The 21,808-nt window shown below is 43.2% G+C and overlaps 3 protein-coding genes across 5 annotated transcripts in view; all 3 read right to left on the bottom strand.

Annotated features, from left to right (window-relative positions):
- flt1 (fms related receptor tyrosine kinase 1) overlaps window positions 1-1,435 on the bottom strand; it is a 35,020-nt gene extending 33,585 nt beyond the window's left edge. For all 3 annotated transcript variants that reach the window (XM_069703654.1, XM_069703653.1, XM_069703651.1), the window contains exon 1: window positions 1,100-1,435. In XM_069703654.1, coding sequence (XP_069559755.1) covers window positions 1,100-1,154 — 55 coding nt within the window. In that variant the 5' untranslated portion in view covers window positions 1,155-1,435. The remainder of the gene's footprint in view (window positions 1-1,099) is intronic.
- A 2,309-nt stretch (window positions 1,436-3,744) lies between these two features.
- Window positions 3,745-11,755, bottom strand: LOC138623877 (suppressor of tumorigenicity 14 protein homolog). Its single transcript, XM_069703662.1, has 19 exons — window positions 11,636-11,755; window positions 10,844-11,024; window positions 10,642-10,766; window positions 9,412-9,479; window positions 9,074-9,270; window positions 8,802-8,897; window positions 8,121-8,340; window positions 7,804-7,946; window positions 7,526-7,623; window positions 7,246-7,355; window positions 6,946-7,079; window positions 6,557-6,661; window positions 6,233-6,343; window positions 6,040-6,153; window positions 5,805-5,924; window positions 5,508-5,691; window positions 5,162-5,433; window positions 4,894-5,030; window positions 3,745-3,912 (listed from the first exon to the last, which is right to left on the bottom strand). Exons 1-19 carry the CDS (start codon window positions 11,714-11,716, stop codon window positions 3,745-3,747), a joined length of 2,664 nt encoding a protein of 887 aa, XP_069559763.1. The 5' UTR covers window positions 11,717-11,755.
- A 96-nt stretch (window positions 11,756-11,851) lies between these two features.
- tmprss7 (transmembrane serine protease 7) lies at window positions 11,852-21,805 on the bottom strand. The gene is made up of 18 exons (XM_069703663.1): window positions 21,441-21,805; window positions 20,288-20,492; window positions 19,863-19,993; window positions 19,711-19,778; window positions 19,378-19,571; window positions 19,260-19,295; window positions 18,945-19,173; window positions 18,667-18,791; window positions 18,166-18,278; window positions 17,965-18,071; window positions 17,596-17,732; window positions 17,200-17,307; window positions 16,896-17,003; window positions 16,690-16,806; window positions 14,725-14,920; window positions 13,617-13,885; window positions 12,683-12,819; window positions 11,852-12,570 (listed from the first exon to the last, which is right to left on the bottom strand). The coding sequence occupies exons 1-18, from the start codon at window positions 21,510-21,512 to the stop codon at window positions 12,409-12,411; spliced, it is 2,514 nt and encodes an 837-aa protein (XP_069559764.1). The 5' UTR covers window positions 21,513-21,805; the 3' UTR covers window positions 11,852-12,408.
- Window positions 21,806-21,808: the final 3 nt, after the last annotated feature.

Below are 21,808 nucleotides of genomic sequence, written 5' to 3' on the forward strand. Positions count from 1 at the left end.
TTTCTGGACTTATTTTGGATTGATTCAAATAATTTGCATGTTAAGTGATTCACTGGCAAAAAATAGGCTATAGAAATTCAAATTTTTTTTTTGCTGTGCTTTTTTGCCGATTTGATCAAGTCAGCAGGAAATAATTCAAGAAGTTTGCTGTAGAGACAGAAACAAATAAAGACATTAAAAACACGCTATGAATTTCATCCTTGAAGTGCAAATCACTTACAAAATGTGTTGGTACACATACAAGAGCTACAGTTGTATGAAAACTGTTGACTGACATAATGCTAATACTTGCAGAATAAACAATTTGTTTACAGACACTGTAAAACAAAAATATCGGTTGCATGGCAGTTAACTTAGTGATACTATTTGTACATAATTCTACTTCGAAAAAAACATCAGCTTTAATCGCTTCATTTGCTTCCAATAACACCCAGAGATCTGGGGAGTGCAAAAAAAATAAGTACTCATTAACCTCGGTTCCTGCTCGGTGGATATTTTCTTTCGGTTGGCCATGAACCCTCGTTCGCTTACTTTCTGAACCTCCATTTGACAAATTCATCAGTGTCAGGAAACAACGCCCTGCGTGTGTCCGTTCACCCAGGGCCAAGCGCACAAGGAGCCGGGCCACAAAGGTCCGCATTATCCAAACAAGTGTCCCGCTGGATAGCCCTTATCACACTCAATGCACGCGGTGCCAATCGAGGTTTACAAGCGGAACAGCGTCAGACACACCGGCGACTCAAGAGGCTGATAAATGAAGAGATAGACAGCAGACAAACCACAATATGGATATCATATCGGAGGATATGTGTGCGTCTTCTACCTTTTCTGTCTTAGTGATGGGAAATACTTTGTTCAAAGGGCGTTATATGTCCTAATTTTTTTTTTTTTTTTTTTTTTTTTTTTAAAGAAGCCATGCGTAAAATGCCATTTTCACAATTAACAAAGTTTCCTTTTAGGTTTACAACGTAAAACTAAAATATGTTGCACTTTGTAGTAAATATTAAGGACTTTATCAAACTAATTAAGGTGTTATCCATGCAGCAGGTAAACTACCTTGTCCACTTATTGTATTAATAAAAGTATAACCGTTACTCACCTTTTGCAAGAACACCATACAATCCACATAGTAGGCAGATGAGAATAAAATTCATGTCTGACTCCGATGCAGTGTCTTTCAAATACAAAACATGAAAGAAGTTTAATTCCTGCTGTTGTTTTTTCCCTCCAGAGCAGACTATACACACACACACACACACACACACACACACATACACGCACACACACAGCAGAGCGCAGCGCAGCTGACTGTTGCGCTCAGGGCTGATGGTCAGTGAATGGACACGGTTGGTTTCCTGAGGTTAGCTGCTGGAGATCACGCAACAGGACACCACGCTTGAACTCCAGTGCAACTTTTTCCCATCGTTATGGACAGTGGCGCGGATTTATACGGTTCCCACAGTGCTGCCACCGGATAGCGGGCTTCCGTGACCTCGGACACACCCACAATGATGACACTGGCTGTCACCTTCCTAAACCGACCCGCGAGGGGTTAATGAGAACATTGTAGTAACCGTAAGAGCTCTGCTACCTGATACGTTTTAAAACTTCAATAAGCCTAGATTGCTTGGACATAAGAGTCTCCAAGACTTATTTTCAATAGAGACCAATTACGAATTGTGGTGCAGGATGTTGGGAGAGGAATGTGCGCGCCAGCTGTGCTTAAATCTTGTTTGAACACAGGAGTGGTACACGGGATGATCAGCACGTAGGCACCGCGATAAACGGGGGTGATTTACCATAATGGGGGGCCTTCATGATCAACATCACAGTTGAGTTTTTCGAATTTCAAGCCTGCACTCCTTCTTTAAACAAACATATGAACGTGCTCCTTGTACAAATATGTCACACATTCCACAACTGTAGAGCATACTGACCTCTCCAAAGACAGATAACTTGCTTTTAGTCCAAACTGCTGCACAGGTGCATCATACTGTGCTTTTTTTTTTTTTTTCTTTTAGTCAAAAAGGCACCAATCAAACCGAAGCAGCAGAAATTTCCCAATTCAAAGTTAATAAAAGTACATAAACAAGAAGTTTGCTGCATTGGTAATGGTGTCTTTAATATAAAGGCAAACAATCGTATCATTTAATAATGATCCAAACCTTCGGGTGTGAGATGCATCATTCCTTCGGGTTATAGAGTAAAAGAGTCAGAAATGCAGACTGGCCACTGGGTGGTGCTTACGAGGTGAATAAGAATGAAAAACTGCACAGTGTGTGCTTAGATAAGATTGCTGCAGACAGGCATCCACTACATTGTGGTTTCAAGGGTACCATTTTCAAAGTACAAAGGAGGCACTATATAAGATAAATTAAATCACAATAAAACTGAACCTACCGAGGGATTGTTCACATCTCTACATTTATAGAATATACTGAACATAAGGCTATGACTCATATAAACTCACGATATACAAATGCACATACATACACGTACAGTACAAAAACAACTCTTAAACTCATAAAGTGAGTTGTGAACACATACAGAATTATACAGTACACAGACGGATGTTGAGGGCAAAAATAAATGGTTACATTCTGGTCAGAAGAGAACTCGTTCCACATTCAGCGGAAGTTATTGCCTACATTTACATGCACAGAATAATCTGGCAACTGATCAACTGCAGGCAGGTTTGAAGACTCACAGGGAAAATCAATTTGAACATTAAAGCCTGTTTACAGGTGTCGGGGAGCACCAGTGTTAAAAGGCTGTAGGCTATAAAGCGTTCTCTGGCTCTAGAGAGCCCTGCAGAGTCTGATGAATTACCTTAAATGATGACAACTTTGTTATTGGAAAAAAAAACACCAAAAAAACCGCATCTGAGTGAGGTCAGAAAGGAGAGAGTTTACCAGATACAGCCCTGCTCCTCATCATCGCTGCTCAGGGATACATTAGCTGCTGCTAGCGTTGCATATCCAGATCTCCTACCAAACTGTCAGCGGCCGAGTTGTATTAAGGTGTAAAAGTAGGCGGCATGGAATCTGGTCCTGCTGCATCAATTTTGCTGGAGTGCAGCAGGTGTTGACAGAGCAATAGTGATAGGTCTATTGTTGTTATTTTTTTAATCAGGGTTTCCATTTAGATTTACGTTTCTATGTAAATTTGTGCTTTTAGCTGCAAGAAGATTGTTTACTTGAAGACTTCAGCAGCTCAAAAGATGCCTCATGTTATATAAAGTGAACAAGACACTCAGACAGAAATAAGTTGGTGATGAGGCAAAAAGTAATTTAAAGTAATAAACTATTCTGCCTGTGCATACAAATAACTAGAATTAAAATGTTCTTATTTTGAAATAAAGACATACAATAATGAGTGCTACGTATGTTTCAGCCTATTAAATCTGACATATTTCTGTTGACATGGAAAATGTTATCCCACAGTTCAGTCTGCATGTGTGCAGACATCAAAAACCAAAAGCTAATAGAGTGTTTCTGTGTGACAGCATCAGTATGTTTTTGTACATGTCAACATGGCCGCTGTCGTTGTTTGCAGACTGTAAGGAAGCTGGTTGATTTGGAGCAAAAATGATGCCACCGCTGGCCCGTTGCCTTGGACACGCTCCCGAAAACTGACCGAATGTGTTGTCATGCTGTCCTGACAGCGATTTGAAGGCAAACTTCAGATCTGAAACCTTTGTTCTGTGTGTTGAAGTCATTTTGTTCATGTGAGTGTGATGTTCAGTCACACCTGTCCTTTGGTCTGCTGATGGATCCAATCAGTGAACTTGACCACCTGTGTGTAGACGCCGGGTCGGTTCTGCCTCGCGCAGCCCTCACCCCAGCTCACGATCCCCGCCAGGAACCACCGCCTGCTCCGCTCCAGACACACCAGCGGACCTCCTGAGTCCCCCTGAAGGGCACGCGCGCACACACACACACACACACACACACACACACACACACACACACACACACACACACACACACACACACACACACACACACACACACACACACACACACACACACACACCGATAAACTCTTACAAACAAAAACTCATCAACGTAAACACCATAGAAAGGAAGCATACAAATATTACCTCTAGGACCAGTTTTGTTCATTGTTGATCATTTTTCTACTGCTGTGGATTATTGGCAAACTTATATCATATTGAAACATTCTCATGTCACACAGGTGTCCACACTCATGTGACACCGGCCAAGTCAGGTCAAGTCAGGGATGTTAATTGGCACAAAAATTAAGCACAAGTGCTGAAAACGTTTGGATTTAATGCAGCCACCCACTTTTAGAATTTATATCATTCTATTATTGACATTTTTCTTAAGGAATTGATATCAAATGAGTAGCTTGTAAGTGCTGATCCTGCAGTATTGATCTGCCGATTCCATAATGGGAGAACTACTCGAGGATGAGTTGGCTTCAGTTGGACATGTTGTTAGTGACAGTTACATCAAGTCATTTTATCAGATACCAAACTAATATTGACAAATATCATCTTCTTTCCAAATGCTCATATTAGCAAACTTTCTTAACGTGCAATAATTTTGTTTTCACTCTAAAGTCTTCATTTACTAGAAGTGTTTTTATTTCTTTGCATGGCAGCGTCTTCACATTGCATTGTGAAAGCAAAAGAAATAGAGCATGATGATCAAGATAAAACTGATAAAGTACATTTTTCCTCATGCTGACCCACTTTGTTGTGGTTTAGACTGAAATATTTGGAAATGTAGGAAAACTAAGAAATTCTTCTCAATAAACGAGGCAATGTATTTTGTGGTTTTGACAAAAAGGTCAATTCTAACATTTCTCAACAACTGTGGGAGTGAGTGTATCCAGCATTTTCCATCAAATTTAGCACCACACCCTCACCTGGCAGGCATCCACTCCTCCCTGCAGGTTCCCAGCACACAGCATCCTGGGAGTTACAGCGTCATCGTACAGCTTGTTACATGTGTTCCTGTTTATGATCTTCACTGAGGCCTCTTGTAAGCGAGACGCCAGTTCACCTATAAATAACACAAACACAAAATTAAAACATTTTGAGGTCCAAGTTCTGTAAGCTCCTGCCCTGTAATAATATTGAAGGGAAACATACTTTTTGTGCATTTTTTATTGGGTACTGTCGACTCGTGCTTACCGTCCTCCATAAGAACCCCCCAGCCTGTCACATAGCAATTAGTCCCTGTGGTGAAAGTGTGCGAGGAGGCGGGGACGCACACAGGCTGCACCAAGTCATTGAAGAAAATGGGCACGCTGAGCTCGAGGAGCGCGATGTCGTAGTCAGAGGTAAACTGATCATACTGCGGATGGAGGAGGATCCGACGGATCAGCCTGGTGGACGCTCCGTGGGTCCCCGTGGTCATCACACGCATCCCCATGTAAGCCCGCCACGCACGAGCATCTGAGTATCTGCAAACACACCGTGCCTGAATACAGTACATACACATGATTTATCAAGGCGACGCCGTCAGTGTCCTTCTTACTTAATGGCATCCGAGTCCTGGAAACAGTGAGCCGCAGAGATGAGCCAGCGGTTGGAGACCAGCGTGGCTCCACAGACGTGGCCGTAGCGATCCATCTGGAGGCTGACCTGCCAGGGCCATGACCCCGCCACGGCATCAGACCCTCCCACGATCTTCGCACGCTTCCTGGGCCTGGTGCCGCAGCCTGGGAGACAGAGGAGGGAAATTACAATCTAAGACAAGTTTGGACAGTGAGAGGAGTTTTATTCGGTTTTTGGTCAAGTACAGAAGCATGAGGGTTGGTGTGCGAGTACTTACCACAGCGCAGCTCATCAGAGGCGTCATAGCAGTCTTTGACTCCGTCACACTCAGGGTTGACCTTACTTATACACTTTCCATTGGCACATTTGTAGGAGGACGAGGAGCAGCCTTTAAGATCTAAACAGAACAAAAGACATAATTTTTGAAAAAGAATCCAAAAACATCCTCATCAGTAGTGTAACAAAAGCCCTCTTCAGCCCGTTAGTCAAACGAGTCTCAGTGACATGCTCACATGCTCTGGTGCAGTTGAGTTCATCACTGCGGTCTTTGCAATCAATGATACCATCACACACTGAAGACTTCGGCAAACACACCTTGTTGGGACAAACGTGGTAACATTTACCTCCTGAAAACCAAACAGAACAAAACACATCATTAAAACGGACACATACAAGTGTCAGTGCAGCAGCAGCATGTCAACTCACCACAGGTGCCCTCCTCACTGCTGTCTTGACAGTTGCTCTGACTGAAACATTGGCTGTTTTGAGGTTTGCACTGGCCGTTCCCACACAGCACTTCCCCTGGCCGGCAGGATGCTACACGTTTCACAAAAGTGTGCAAACACAAAAAAAGGTTCATGTCTTTACAATACAATTCAACTTAGACACTTTTATAGGTAAAAGATGATGACAAATATACAGCACAACACAACACAACATAAGATAAGATAAGATAAGATAAGATAACAAATTTAAATACAATACTGAATGGGACAAGATGGTGCACAGCTCTCAAACAAGAAGACTTACTGCATTTAGCCTCATCTCGTCCATCTGAACAGTCCTTTACTCCATCACACACCTTCCTCAGAGGGATACAGCGGCCATTCCCACAGCGGAACTGGCGAGGGCAAGCTGGATATAGACGGCAAGGAAACATACTCGTACTTTTCATTTGATATTTAGTCTAAAAAAAAATTAAAAAAAAAAAATCCAGAAAAAGAACCTTTTTTTCATGAAAAATAAACTAGCATTTCTGACAAAAAGTCTCATCAGCCTAGCTATCCTGGCAAGTTACTATTTTTCTGGAAAGGATCAGCTACTTTAATTTTTTTTTTTTTTTATCTATACCTGACTTAAATCCTTACCCTGCTCTTGGTAGTAGCTTTGGTGGAGTGAAAGCATCAGAGTTTACTTACTGCCCTCTGGAGAGAAGGCTCGGTATAACAAGTAGAATCCCTTGTGAGTGAGAGATTCATCAGAGTGAAAGTGAAGGGAGAGCGGAGAGGAGTAGACCCGCTTCTTGCTGCTGTCTGACACCGGATTACACAATCTAAACATACGGGGTCAAAAAAAAATTAAATATGATATGATAGAAAACCCACAGGAAGTTACAGTCAGTGAAGTGAACAACATCAAAAACGGGAGTGATGTAGGTCAAATACTAATCTTTACTTATGGGCACCTCGGTTGCACCACAGTTCAGTCTCACAACTCACTTCACCCCTCCGATGTCGAGCCAATCTTTCTCACAGCCGTCTGAAGATGGGGAATCCTGAATGTCCATCATCACGATCGTCATGGAGATCAGGTATCCAGGCAACGGTGCCTGATAAAGTAACCAAAGGCGAGGAAAGAAAAGAGTTCAGATGCTGGAATGTGGACAGGCTACATAACAAAGAGATGATTCACTCTCGTCCTAGCCACTTTTTTTTTTTTTTTTTTGGTATATTTCTAACACACTCAAAGTACATATGCAAACGCTCTCATGTAACTCACCCGTAGTGTCCAAGTGCAGTCTATATTAGGGGGGTAATAGGAAGGGTAGTAGGGCGAGGAAATAGAGCCGTTCCAGGAAGAAATGGACCCTCCACAACCTGCAGGGGGAGATGGTGACACAGATAAGATCACAGAACAGTGACACCAGGGCAACCTTAGCTCTACATCAAGCTGATCAAATAAAAGCTGTAGTAGCACCGAGAGATTAACACAAACAAGCTGTGCAGAAATTAGATATATGGTTATATGTTTTTGTCTGTTTGTGAGAGGATTCAAACCTGCTTTTGGGATGGCCTGGAAGTAAGCTTTGAAGATGGCTCCATCCCTCTGTCTGCTGAAAGAGAAGGTGACCAACATCACATTCCCAGAGGATGTCAGCTTCATGACCGGAGACGAGCCTGAAACATGCAGCCCACACCACCTGAAACAGGTACATGCATCAATGCTTAACATGTATTTTAGTGAAACGATAACCAGAGAAATTCCGCTTTTGCTGCACTCGGATATCAAAAGAAGGTCAGTTATCAGTTGCTACTACAATTACAGATGTTTCCACTATAACTCCACACAAAAGGAGTCCATTAAATGCCATTACCTGGCGATTATCTTGTTCTGTAAAGGGAGTAAGAAGTCATAGGCAGAGAGCTTGTGGGCGGTGCAGCTTCCTGGAGAGGCGCCGTGAAGGGTGAGCACAACCAGTCGAACCATGTGGCCCGATGGCACACGAAGGCGCCACTGATAGTATGGTTTCTTGGGATTCACGAGGCTCAGGGTGCGATTGTTCCCATATTTGGCATAGAGGTCAAAGGACATTGCTAGACAGAGGAAGTGATGTAATTACCGTCCGTTTCTGTCAGATTGGAGCACATATGCAGGTGGGTAACAAATTACAGCATACAGTGGAGCCCAACTGAGGGAATGAAATCAGATATTTTGTTGACTAGGTGTTTAGATGAAAAAGCAGTGCTGGAGATGCTACTTAACATGTTTGCTGAGAACCTCCCACAGCTGTACTTTGGGTTGAGATCTGGTTATGCTAAGGCCATGACTCGCCTAACTTTCACACTCAAACCAATCAGTGACCTCATATGGTGTGTTTGTTTCTCCACTCATTTTTTTCAGGATTTTCTCTCAATTCATCACCCATTGAAGTCAACTATATGTTTTAATACTCTTATTAGATTTAGCAGGCAAACAGCTTTACAATGTGAACTACTGTAATGCAAAGATTTACTATATGGGTGCTAAAGTAAAGTCAGAAGAGTGCTTTCATTACCTTGGAAGCCAAGCTGCCATTTCCCACTCTGGATACTATTTGGATTTTTTAATTTGTCCGATTTTTCTTCTGTTTCAAAGTCATCGGGGTCCAAACCTGCATAAACACAAGACGCAAGAGTCAAAATCTTTTCAAATTTACCACTACACTGTATTCATAAAGGGTTAGCAGTTAATTACGCATTTCTAAAATGCTCCTTTTTGAAATATAATGTTGTGTTGAGCATTTGTAGTACAAGTACTGTGTGGTTTAACAACAGTAAGAGCCTCTACCTAGCAGGTGGAGCATGTCATCATCTTGCTCCATGTAGTAGCGCTGCTCGTTGCGGCTGTCCCGCTGCTGCACCTTGTTGCTGCCGGGAAGCCTGCGCTGCAGCCTTTCTGGGCTGGACCTCTGGATTTCCATGGCAACGTTGCCCGGGGCGGAGAATTTACTCCAGTAGAAGACATTGAGCCCATCTGCTCCTTCACTGTCACACAAATCGTTTACGATGTGGATATTCTGCTGTGGACATCCTGCGTGTCTCATTCTGTTGTCATAAATATTCTTTGAATGTAAAAACTGTTGCAATTGTCCGTTTATCAGTAGGTTTTGTTTTGGAGCAGCGTACCTGAAGGCAGTAATTCCTGAGCGCAGGTAGTAAGAGCTCCACGGAGAGGACTCATAGAGTTCTGAGAACTGTTTTGTTTTTTTAAAGGAAAAGGATAAAACACATACAGTAAGTATGACATCACAGAGGTGCAGGTGAGGTCACTTTTCCCATTAAGGCAACACATAAACACACCTGGTTGAACGTGCAGCCCAAGCTCAACAAAAGCATTGTTCTGGTTTGTGTGTATCAGACTCTGCATGTGTGTATGTTGACTCTGAGCAGCACAGAGCTCCATTGTGTCTGTACCTGCCGGCTGTGAAGAGGTAGGACCCTGGGTGGTATGGGCTCCGGGCCCTGAGTTCACCTGCTCTTTAATGAACAGACAGCCACAAGCCTGCTAACTCACCCTCACAGGTTAATACAGGGGTATTTAACTTTGTAACTACACAGTTTCGGGAATTTCCACCAATCAGTTCACCACTTCTGCACTTGGTATCTACAGCCATGCACCTGCCCTTTACTCCAAAAATCTGACTATCCCCCCTCTCGTATCCGTCTAGCCTCTTTTCCGTCTGTCATCCCAGCTTGCCCTACTGCCCTGTCTCTCCCTCGTAACCCCAGCATCAAACAGAGGTTCTCCTCCTCTCTGTAGTGTACAGCACACAGAGTGGCTGATTGTGTGAAAGCTACACAGACAATGTTTTTATTGAAGGCCTGCTCTTCCTCTCACTCTTGCTGCCTGGGCCTCGCTGGGCTCACAAATGCCAGGCTTGTCCTCAGCCCTGAAAGGGCCCCGTCCCTGGGGGTCTCGGGAACTCGCGCACACACACACACACACACACACACACACACACACACACACACACACACACACACACACACACACACACACACACACACACACACACACACTGTGCCCTGCTCCTGTTTCAGCTTTACATTTAACACCACCAGAGAGAGATAGAAAGAGGGGCAGAAGAGAGGAAGGTGGTGTGTAGAAAAAAAAGAGAGAGGGAGGGGGTGAGGGGGGGATAACGCAGGAGAAACCCAACAAATAAGAATGCAAGGACAGAGGAGGAGAAAGAGGGCACCAGTGTTTTGAAAGCACAGCATAAAAACAGTAGTGTCCGCTGTAATGAAGCATATCAAAATTAGAGCAGCAAGATCAGCTTCGGCCTGAGGCAGGAAGGTCAAGCAGCAGTCATTCAGAGGGGAGGCAGTGACAGACAAGTTCACCGTTCCACTTACATAATGGTTCAAAGCCTGAGCCTGCAGGCGGAACTGAGTGGAGGTGGAGTCAATGAGCTCTGGGGAGAAGCTCAGGTTTGGGAACTCCACGCTGCCTCCGAGGAAGAACACTGAGCAAGGCGGAGCTGGGGAGGAAGAGGCATGAGACAGGTGGCTCTAAATAAATACACTTCAAGGGACACCAGAGCACGTTTGTACTCACATGTTAAGTAGTGGAGTGTCAGTGCAATGGCAGCAGCAAAGGGAAAGAGAGGCAGGAGACCCGACATCCATCTCCTCCAGGAGCCACATGCTGAAGCTGGGCCCCTCTCCACCCTCTGCTCTGCCTCAGGCTCCGTGGGGGGGCTGAGGGACTGGGTGGGCTCCTTCCACTCCTCCTCTCCCTGTCAGAGACAAGGACATGCCTCAAATATCATACCGGCTTTTAATGTCCGTTCTCAAGTTGCATCTAATTGTTATATTTTCTGCTAGCACACAGCAGAGGCGCAGTAAAGCAAATGCAGCAGATATGCCAAAATCAATGAGACATGCTCAGACATAAAATCTTATGACAGAGCAGACACTGATTTACTGAGAGCAACGGTGAACATCTTTCAGCTGAAAGGATCTCCTGAAACGTTTAAGGGGTTGGCAGGGCTCCCCGGGGACGCAGACAAAGCGTGGCTGGAGGGGTCTGCTTTCCCACGGCCTGGCTCTGCGGTGTCAGCACTCAATCATGTGGCTCTCCGTGACATGGACATTCATGAGAAAGAAACCCACATACCCACCCCGCCCCCCCGGGACAGATTTTACAATTAAGATAAACCATGGCTAACTAGAACTCAATCAAAGTTCTGAATATTATGCATCCTTCTTATATTGCAAAAACTCTCCCCAAAGTTAAATAATAATTAAAAAAAAAAAAAAAAAAACAGTTTCGCGATAGACTCTAGAAAAACTAGTCCCTGCAGACAACAAGTCTTTGACGCGTAAAGAAAGAACAGTGATGGTTTACCTGTGCAGCGGAGCAGCCCGAGTGTCCATGCCCGGAGACGCAGTACACGTCGCAAGTTTTGCTTTTGGGGAGAGTCCACATAGCACTGTCCCGTTTAGCTCCGGAGAGGCGATATGCAACAATACCTCAGGCATAGGAACGATGGAGAGAGAGGAAACCCCCGCTGTCGATTCCTTTGAAACAAGAAAAAAAAAAAAAAAAAAAAAAAAAGGCGCAGAAATCCGACCTGAGTAGCTCGGATGCGTCGGGCATTCACCGCCTCCCGTTTACCTGAACTGGGCGGCAGGTGTCACACGGAGCCCCAGAATGCAGTGCGGGCACAATGGGACCACTATGAAAGGGTACAATCCGCACAACCATCCGTGCGACAGATATTGTGGGTAAACCTGCTCGCTGTGTATGCGAGAGTTTAGCTCGGAGGGACAAAAGAGTGTTTGAGGGGAAACGTGTGCGAGGTATTACAATTGGTGCTTCGCTGCTGTGCCCTTGGTTGCTCCTCAGGGGTGCGAGACACAACCTGTAGTTACAAATCTGGCATCAGATTGTCCATTGTGAGACTATAACAGGTCTAAATGTGAGTTTACAGTAAATCTGTGAAGGCGGGATGCAATAGTGATGCCTGAAAAGCACCTAAAGGCAGAGTCACACCTTAATACGGGAGTAAAATATTATTCCTTATATGTAAACAAACACAGTGCACTGTATGTAATGATGCATTTTTATTTGGTATGAGCAACAGAATATTCTGCTGGCAGCGGATGACTTTCCTCATGTCAGCTGATATGGCTATATATCCAAGAGGTGAACTTGTTGACCCTGGTGTAAACCCCAGGCAGGTTTGGTCTGCCACAACCGGACCCCCAGCTGACGATCCCGATTAGGAACCAGCGACCCCCGCCCGGAGCCTGACAGGACAGAGGACCCCCTGAATCGCCCTGAGACACGAAGAGTGCACGCAGAACAGATAAAAAAAAAAAAAAAAACAGTGATTCCCATACTAATAAAAACACAGGTGATTGTGAACGATTCAGTCAGATGGGAGCTCACCCTGCAGGCATCCCGCTCTCCTGAGGGGACGCCAGCACACAGCATGCGTGGTGAGACGGGGCCGTAACTCTTCTTGCAGTCAGTCTGGCTCAGTATGGACACCTCTGCTTTCTGCAGCACCGAGGGCAACACTTTGTCTGCAGGGTGGAAAGATGTGGATATATACATTTTGGGGCTATAGGTTGACATAAATAATAACTCCCAAAGAGTGACTGATGATGATATTCCAGATGAAGCAGCACAGGAGCATGACAACTGATGGTAATTAGAATAAAGTAAGTCAAGGAGCAACTCTACTGTTTAAGGAGGGTGATGCATAAAATATTCTTCACTGATAAAAAAAATGCAATCCCAAAAGTGCAGAGGCATCTGCAACACGTTTCCTTACAGGAATAGATTTAACAGCGAACAGAAATCCCAAGGTGACACAGCTGCTGCATGACGAGCAGATAAATTCAAATGTTGATGTTTGAAATATTATAGATTATTTTAAAGGTGCATGACAGTTCATGAGATGTAACAGGTGGAGAAATTAGACAGTCATTTGTCAGGAAATGGCTCACATTCCTGCTCTCTCTGTATTGCTGTCTTATCTTGTCTAGAATTTATAGTAATAATTATGAACTACTACAATCTCAATATGTCCAAAAAAGAAGCGTAGTTTTGATGAAACTTAACTTTTCTGGCATTGTGGTTTATTACCAAGTTTGCACACATTACATGCAATTATGTATACCAACTTGTACATGCATGTCATCAGTCTGCATTCACCTTGTTTTCTTGCGAGGTGTAAACTGGTGTAATTAACAGTTGAAAATATCAGGAAAAATTATTTACTGTATCGTTATTTTATGCCGAAATAAAACAAATTCCTCTTAAGGATATTAGTTATATTAAATATAAAAGTCACAAGTCTCTCTGACTTATTTCTTACCTTCCTCAGATCGGTATCCCCACCCAGAGACCCAGCAGCGGTGGCTGCCAGTGACAGTGTGGGAGGAAGGCGGTAAGCACACAGGCTGGACCAGAGGGCCGAGGGACGACGGCCAGGACTTCTTCAGCTGCAGCAGGGCGATGTCATAGTCAAACGTGTGCGCGTTGTAATACTCGTGCACCACGATGCGCTGGATCTCCGCCACGTGTTTGGCACTGCCCTGCGTCAGCATGCCGAGGTGGGCGCTCCAGAAACGTGGGTCAGAGAGCCTGCAGAGCCAGAGGTCAGAGGTCAGAGATGCTGAAGGAGCACAGGTTATGGATTATAATGGTTCTAATAAAAGTCAGTAATGACAGATGGAAATGACATGTAACAGATTTATTCTGAATAAATAGGATGAGGCAGAAGCACTGCAGCTGATAACTTGTAATAACTCCATAAAATACATTAAAAATGGGTTGAAATAATAATTTTTAAAAAAGATGCTAATTTAAAATTGCCAGTTGATGGGCCGACACCTCATTAAGTGAACAAAAGAACAAATAATAATATATAAAACGTAATTATGGGACGCTCTATATTTCATGCTTTAACTTGGCCATTATTTCAATAAAAGATCAAGTCCAAATCTCCAGTACAGTATTTATAGATGATGGAATAATTTTATATTATTTGTTGTGAAACATGTTCTAATTTTTGTGACTGAGAAGTAAATTCAATATTTTCCAAGTATTTTCTTTACACAGTGCTTCCAAACCCACCAGAGAAAAAGAAGCTAAACACACAAATGTTAATCTTTTTGGGTTTTCTTATCGTTGCTCCTTTCTTTTGTGATCGTGACACATTTACATCCACTCACAAGAAGCCATCTAATTAAAGCGTTCACAACTCAAGTCCTCAGTAAGACATAACCTGTGACGAGGGGTTGTAAGTAGACACTGCTTTATTTTGAGGTGTCATACTCTAAAAAGGCTGGAAACCACTGCAACAGTACTTCCTGTAGTTCTGCTCAGTGTTAAACCTGAGGTTATCACATCATTTCCACAGGAGTAAAGTACAGCCTATTACAATTAAATAATTCATTTTATTAGCAGTGAGGGCGGCTGACCTTTCTTTCCTGAAGCAGTGGGCAGCCGAGATGAGCCAATCAGAAGAGAGTACAGAGGCACCACAGTACAGGCTACCAGAGAAGTGAAGGCTGACCTGCCAAGGCCACTCCCCCTCCACAGAGTTAACTCCGCCCACAATACGCTCAAGGCCTGTAGATGAACCCACCTTCTTAAACTCGGAGGGACGACCACAGGCTGAGAAGGACAGAGCGATGGATTTTGTTGTTATATTGTTGATATAATACTGGTTTCATTTTAAATTTAAAGGAGAATACCGTTTTTGCGTGTTTCAACATGTTCAACGAAGGTGAATATATAGACATGAGGAACATATTTCATATTATCATGCTGCAGTCAAAACTTATAACATTAATATGGAGCAGTGTCCCTCAGTGAGAGATACACAATATTGCATGTGATTACTAAAATGAATATTATGTGCATTGTATAGATCTGTTAGGGATTTATATGTGCAAACTGATCCTTTATGTGTAGAGCACACAATATGAGTGTTTGTTATAAACCCACACTGACCACCGATGCTAGCACGCTGAGTCATCACCACGGCTGCCAGCTCTGCTGCCACCTTATTAAAAGTTAGAGCCTTGATGCATGTGTATGCCCAGCATCAGTGAGTGATCAAAGGCAGGCCTGTTCCCATCACCTTGAGACCCCATCATGATAAAAAAAATAATAAAAAAAAAAAAACAGCACACGGAGAGGTAGGGTCACCTCACGGCTGAAGGTCAGCAGGTTTGGAGCTCACTGCCCAGTGGATTATAAAAAAAAAAAAAAAAGGAAAAAAAAAAAAGAGAAGACTTTCTCATGAAAGCACATTGGGGACCCGGCAGAGGGCTGGCAGTGTAGTCACAAATCAGCCGTGTCTAGGAGCAGACAACTCAAGTGGAATAGAAGTACATTTTTGTGCTTGTAGCTTCGATTGATCATAAAGACTGATACGCTGTGTTCAAACACTATAATGGTAGTAAAGCAAACAACTGAGGAAATGATTAAAAAAAAAAAAAAAAAAAGGTGGAGCAAACATCTTTTTAACAGCATCTTACATCTACAAAATACTTCAGCATATACGGCTGCAAATAAAATCATCTCTAAACAAGCAAGACATTCCAGTGATGAGAATGATATTTAATGAGAACATATTGACTGGGTCCTTGGTGAACAACTTATGACTGCATATCTTTTATTACACATATGATTTACACATAAACTGATGTGATAAACACATACTGCAGAAAGCCCCATAATTTAAATGATTAAAAAACTAATTCCTCAGTATTTTGCTGAACATCATTTGAACTTTTGGACCCCCCAATAGACATTTCAGAAATCATGAGTTTCTGATTCCTTGTTTTCTGTGCTGCAGCAGCAGCAGCAGCTTTCTTTTAATGCCACAAAAGATTTTCAATGAGATTTGAATGTGAAAACTGAAATGGCCACTGAAGGATGCTCCAGGAACAATTCCTGACACATGTTTGGGATCATGGTCCTTCTGAAGAGCAGCATTTTTTTGCCTCACGTGCCAAGTGTTTAAAAAAAAAAAATCATTATGACATTTCCTACAAAATAAATTCATAAAAAGTCTAGATCAGAAAACCTCAAATGTGTAAACTGTTACACAATCAGCAGGGTTGAATCATGTTTATAGCAGCTGTATTTTGCAGTTGCATAATGTAGGTCAGATCAGTTGTCAGAAATGTGTAAAAGATATTTGACCATAATTTTGAACTATGTATTTAAAATAGTAAATTATTTAAAAATGATGCTTCACACATTGTGTCTTCCATAACTTGTGCATTATACCAAGGCTTTGGGGACTCATAAAAGATAGCAAGTTGCAAGATCTTTTTTTTTTTTTTTAAAGGGGGGTGGATATGGGTGCGGTGATATTAGTAATTTCCTTTTCTCTTATTACGACACGCGGAGAAAATAATAAGAGTACTCACCACAGTCCGCCTCATCACTGTGGTCCTGACAGTCATGAACACCATCACACTTTGCATTCTTTTTCAGGATGCAGGAGCCACTTCTGCACCGATATCTGATTGCAGAGCAGGTTGTTTCTGAAAAAACATAATGAAATTGTTGTAGCGATTAAAAAGGCAAAAGGAAAAACACATTTAACTTGAAAAAACCTGCAAAAAATGCATGCCCTGAGTGCAGTTGATCTCATCCTCTCCGTTAGTGCAGTCTGTCTCTCCGTTGCAAACAAACAAAGGATGCAGAGGACTGCTGCCACCACAGTTCTTTGGAGGCCTCGCTGTGAAGATTTGCAACACGTCAGACTGCTTCCTCAGGCAAATACAATCAAATATGTGCTTACAGGAGTGCCATGATGTCATCTATGCCTCACTATGCCGTTTGCATATGCAGGAAATCAGATCCAAGTAAGCAGAACGCGACTTGCCTTAATCTTTCAAACATCCAGTTTTATTTAACTTGTGAACACAACTTACAGCAGAGGACCTCGTCGCTCTCGTCCTGGCAGTCATCCAGGCCGTCGCAGCGTCGACTCTTCTCCACACACAGTCCTGTGGTGCACAAGAAGTGGCTCTCTGGACAGGCTGGAGGACGTAGTGTTAAGTAAGGACCAGGAAGAGAAACAAACGAATCCCGATTAATATGAAATAACAATAATAGAGCTTAAACACGGGTTTATTTCCAGTGTAGTGACTGACTGACTGACTGACTGACAGGCCCCACAAAAAGCATCTATGGGGATGTAATTCAGTATAGTAAAGTCATTCACTTACATCCACACTGAAGTACAATGAAAACACGTATGATCAGGCACGTCCTACACTGTGTCCTGGTTTTCACAACGAATCAGGCACGAGCCACGTAGTGCTTACGTTGGCTGATATTGTAGCTACTGTAAGACGCCTGAAAGGGCTGAGCAGAGTTACGCGAGCTGCAGCGAAACTCCACCTCTAGGCTGTGGTCAGCGATCCGAAACACTGTGTGGTGTCCAACGTAGCTGCCACAGTAACTGTGGAAGAAGAACAACCGACAAAACCATGAAAGGATGTTCATGTTCAAATGAATAGTCTAAAAATAACTTAGATTCTAACTACATATCAAGATAATACTCTACACGAGATGATTTTCTATGGCTGTAGGTATTTGTAAACATGGACGGTATTAAAGGAGAAGTACATTATACATTTTATTTTGGTAGATCATTTTTGTCTGTATCTATATGCCTCGCTATGGCCACATACATGATTTCATTGACCTTCCACCAGCCGTGGTCACAGCCCTTTATCTCCTTCAGTTTCAGCACGTAGTTCTGGAAGTGCAGTGCAACTCCTAAAGCCGAGTTAGGGGTCTATTGTAAAATACCAGAGCACACAGTCAATAAAATTGGAATCTATGTGTGTTTGTGTGTTTGTGTGTAAGTGTGTGTGTGTGTGTATGTGTACCTCAAACGTCCAGGTGCAGGAGCACTGTGGGGGCAGCAGGCTGGGGTAGAAGGGGCTGTAGATTTGACCGGTGACGTCAGGCTCTGACGGGGTCTCAATTTGAGACGTACATGCTGAGAGAGAAGGAGAGAGACTTAAGGAATATAGTTTCAGCCCCAACTAATACTGTATGTTACACAGTATAATAATGGCTTCCAGTTTTGGTGGTGGGACATCCTGAAAGATTTGTAAGATAAATAGATTAAGTCAAAAAATATCTGTATTTCACACAAATGTTTCTTTCTTTTGACATCTTGGCTCAATCATTTTATTTTCTTGTGAAACCGTGAAGTTTTAATGAAGCCTTAAGGCAGCTAAAAGATACGTAAAGTAAAAACAATTGAGACTGGAATGATCACTTTGACCCAACAACTCATTGACATATTAAACTTGCGCCATTGCACAGCTGATATGGATAAGGAACCTTCTGGCTTATAAGGTAACCACGTAAATGTGTCATACATTCCTCAGCGATGGCCTCAAAGTGTCCTCTGAAGCTCTTGTTGCCATTAGTCATTCTGAAGGACAGCAGCATCACGTTGGAGGTAGAGACAATGGAGAAGGAGATGGACACCGGCGCACACAGCCTGCAGCACAGAGATGAAACCGCCATGAATATATATTGAATGTAAACGTGTCCCAATGAGTAATATGTGGCAAAACATTACATATTACTGTAGGAAATGGCCCATTTTAAATCACATTAAAAAAAAAAAAAGGTGACTTTGGTGCAGACTCACCTATGCAGAATGCGCCCTCTCATGGGCAGCAAAGCGTCGTACACAGTGAGGGCATCATTCACACAGTCGCTGGGCTCAATGTGAAACGAGCTGATGGTCAGGCGGATCAGGGAGCCAGGGACAGCAGTGAGCTTCACGTGGCAATCCACACCACCCCATGACGAGAAGACGTTTAAAGGGACCCTGGCCCCGGGAAGGTTGGCATACATCTTATCCACACACTGGGAGCCTGGAAGGAGAGAAAGAAACCTCATTGAATCAAAATATGACTTCCAGTGAATCTTTTATTCACCCGATTTAAGTGTTTTTGCCTACCTGCTGCATTTGATGAATAATCTGATCGCTGAACACCTGGAAGAAGACGGATTAGTCCGTTTCTGTGAAAGTACACAGCGATGAACTGTCTAATATACATACAGGCACACAAACGCACCGTTGATGAGGATGGAGTCTATATCGACTGGAAGACCCAGCAGGTAGCCCACAGAGGATCTATTTTTCAGGCTGGTGTGGATTGAGTCTCTGAAAATAGCCCCTATACACTCGTCACACATCGCGGGGCTCTTCAGTCGAGGGACGACAAACACCATCCAGAAATGTACCAACACGCCACCCTTGTGGTTGTTACTTGGGGGAAAAAACAAACAACAAACACCACAACTTTAAAAAATGTTGCTCCTTCATGCTCAAATCAAACGCAACTAAATAAATCACAACAATCAGCTGGGCTTCTTTTTGGTGTATGATGACTAACAGGCCGCTGTACCTGAGGTCTGAAATGACAGCTTGCTTGTAGAGTCTGGCCAGCGAGGACATCTTGTACACATTGCTCACCTACGAGACATCAGCAATTAACAGTAGACTCCCTGAGATTAGCACTAACCATCAAGTAAACAACAGGGTTACACTGATACATACCACGTGTTGTATATTGGTTGCCATGGATACAAACTCATGGGACTCTGCCTGGCGGTACTCTGGGATAAACTCCACATTGGCAACACGGAACATCCCGGCAAAATACACGCCACTGCTACTTTCCCTGCGAACTGAGGACGTCAAGTCTAATTTTTCATTTTATGATGAATTTTTAAAGCCATGTAGATACACACCAACAACTAATCGCCATGAGGTGATGTCAAACATACAGTATTAACAAGATGATGAGAAAATACAGAATTACACATACATTTTTATATATATATATATATATATATATATATATATATATATAGAGTATAAAATCAGCACCATAAAAAAAGGCATTGTGAGCACGTGAGCACTAAAGCTCTGGAAAAGTAGTCATTTTTGTGAGATTGAAGTGTAAGAATCCTTTCACTCACATATAAAGACCCACAGCAGTGACCACATGATCACCACCACCACAAACACCACTGCTGTGATGATGAGAGCGATGTGCGGCACGTTCAGCAGATGGGCCCACAGCCTCTTGAGTCCTTTGGGCTTCCGTCTCGTCTTCCTGTACATCCTGCGCAGCTTCTGCAGAGTGTGGTCCACCGTGGACACCTCCACGGACACATCTGTGATCTACAGCCAGAAAGGGGAAGAGGAGGGGGGCGAGTGGAGATACGGTCACCCGCATATAATACTAAGTGCCATCCCAGAAGCAGTAAATTCTAGTTGCCCTTCGAAGAAGTCATTTCAATATGTCCCGATACTAATTGGGATGCAGCTAATGGTGCTGAAATGATATGAAGACAATAATCAAGTGTCTTTTGATAATGTAAATGCCTCACCCAGTGCATTAGAGCCCCCAGGACTGAGGACAAAAAGGGCACAAGAGAGCGACGCCGGCTCTCTTACGAGGACCATGAGGAGGTTGAACGACCGGAGAAACATCAAAAGGGCATAACTCTGCTGCTATCGTTCTCCTCTTATCGCCGTGCCGTTTCCAGGTCAGCAAGTTTACATTACAGTAGGCCGAATGATATATGTTTGTGAGACCCAAATGCACACAGATGAACGTGCATTTGAATAGTACATGGTTTGTAAAGTTAAACAAAACTGTCACATTTAGTTGTTGATCTGCCAGCAGTGGTGCAAGTTACTGAAAATGACGCCGTTTAGTCGTCACTTCGGCTCGTGATGGGGAATATCTGAAAGCAATACTAACTGCATCAGATGAAACACTCATTGAGTTACCCGATGCACATGTATTATTCAGGCAGTGTCATCCCATACTGTGCAACTGCCAGTTATTCCATCACAAGTTAGCAGGATATAGATTCCCACAGGATAAAACGGTAAAATATATTTTACACATATTTCATAAAAAAAACCAAAAAAAAACAACAACAAGCCAACAGATGCGACTTAAAAGTTTGTTACGTAGACAGACCTCTAAGAATCAAGCAAATCTTCAGGGTTAGATCTGAAACGGTCATTACTGTTTAAATTGAAAGTTTCGCACGTGCAAATCTACTTGCAAACACCTCGCTAGTTATCCTCGAGTTAAAAGACATATATTCTACTCACACTGGCAGCGTCCCGCTTAGATGCATCGTCCTCTCCACTCGTCCGCTCGTTCTCCTCACGCTGTGCGCCCATGACGCAGGCATCCCTTCAAGCCACTATCATCTAGTTCCTAGTTTTCCTTTTTCCAGGTCCATTCTTCTTCCTTTCGAGCAAAAGTTGTTTTATACAAACATACTCAAAATGGAGCTGTGTGTGGATCCACAGCCGACAGATGTCTGAAACCAGATCCTTCAGCACAGGCGAGCGGTGGAGAAACGGGGATCTCGCTAGTGGCCACGTACCTCCTCCAGTCAATGGCTAAGGTTTCATTCATGAACTTCCACAGTTACCTTTCATCAGACGCGCATGAACAACGTCTGTTTGCTTGG

The sequence above is a fragment of the Brachyistius frenatus genome, unplaced genomic scaffold (genome assembly GCF_029030835.1).
Source record: "Brachyistius frenatus isolate BFR_SWC_R1_liver_20210118 unplaced genomic scaffold, ASM2903083v1 Contig_47, whole genome shotgun sequence".
Lineage (NCBI taxonomy): Eukaryota > Metazoa > Chordata > Actinopteri > Embiotocidae > Brachyistius > Brachyistius frenatus.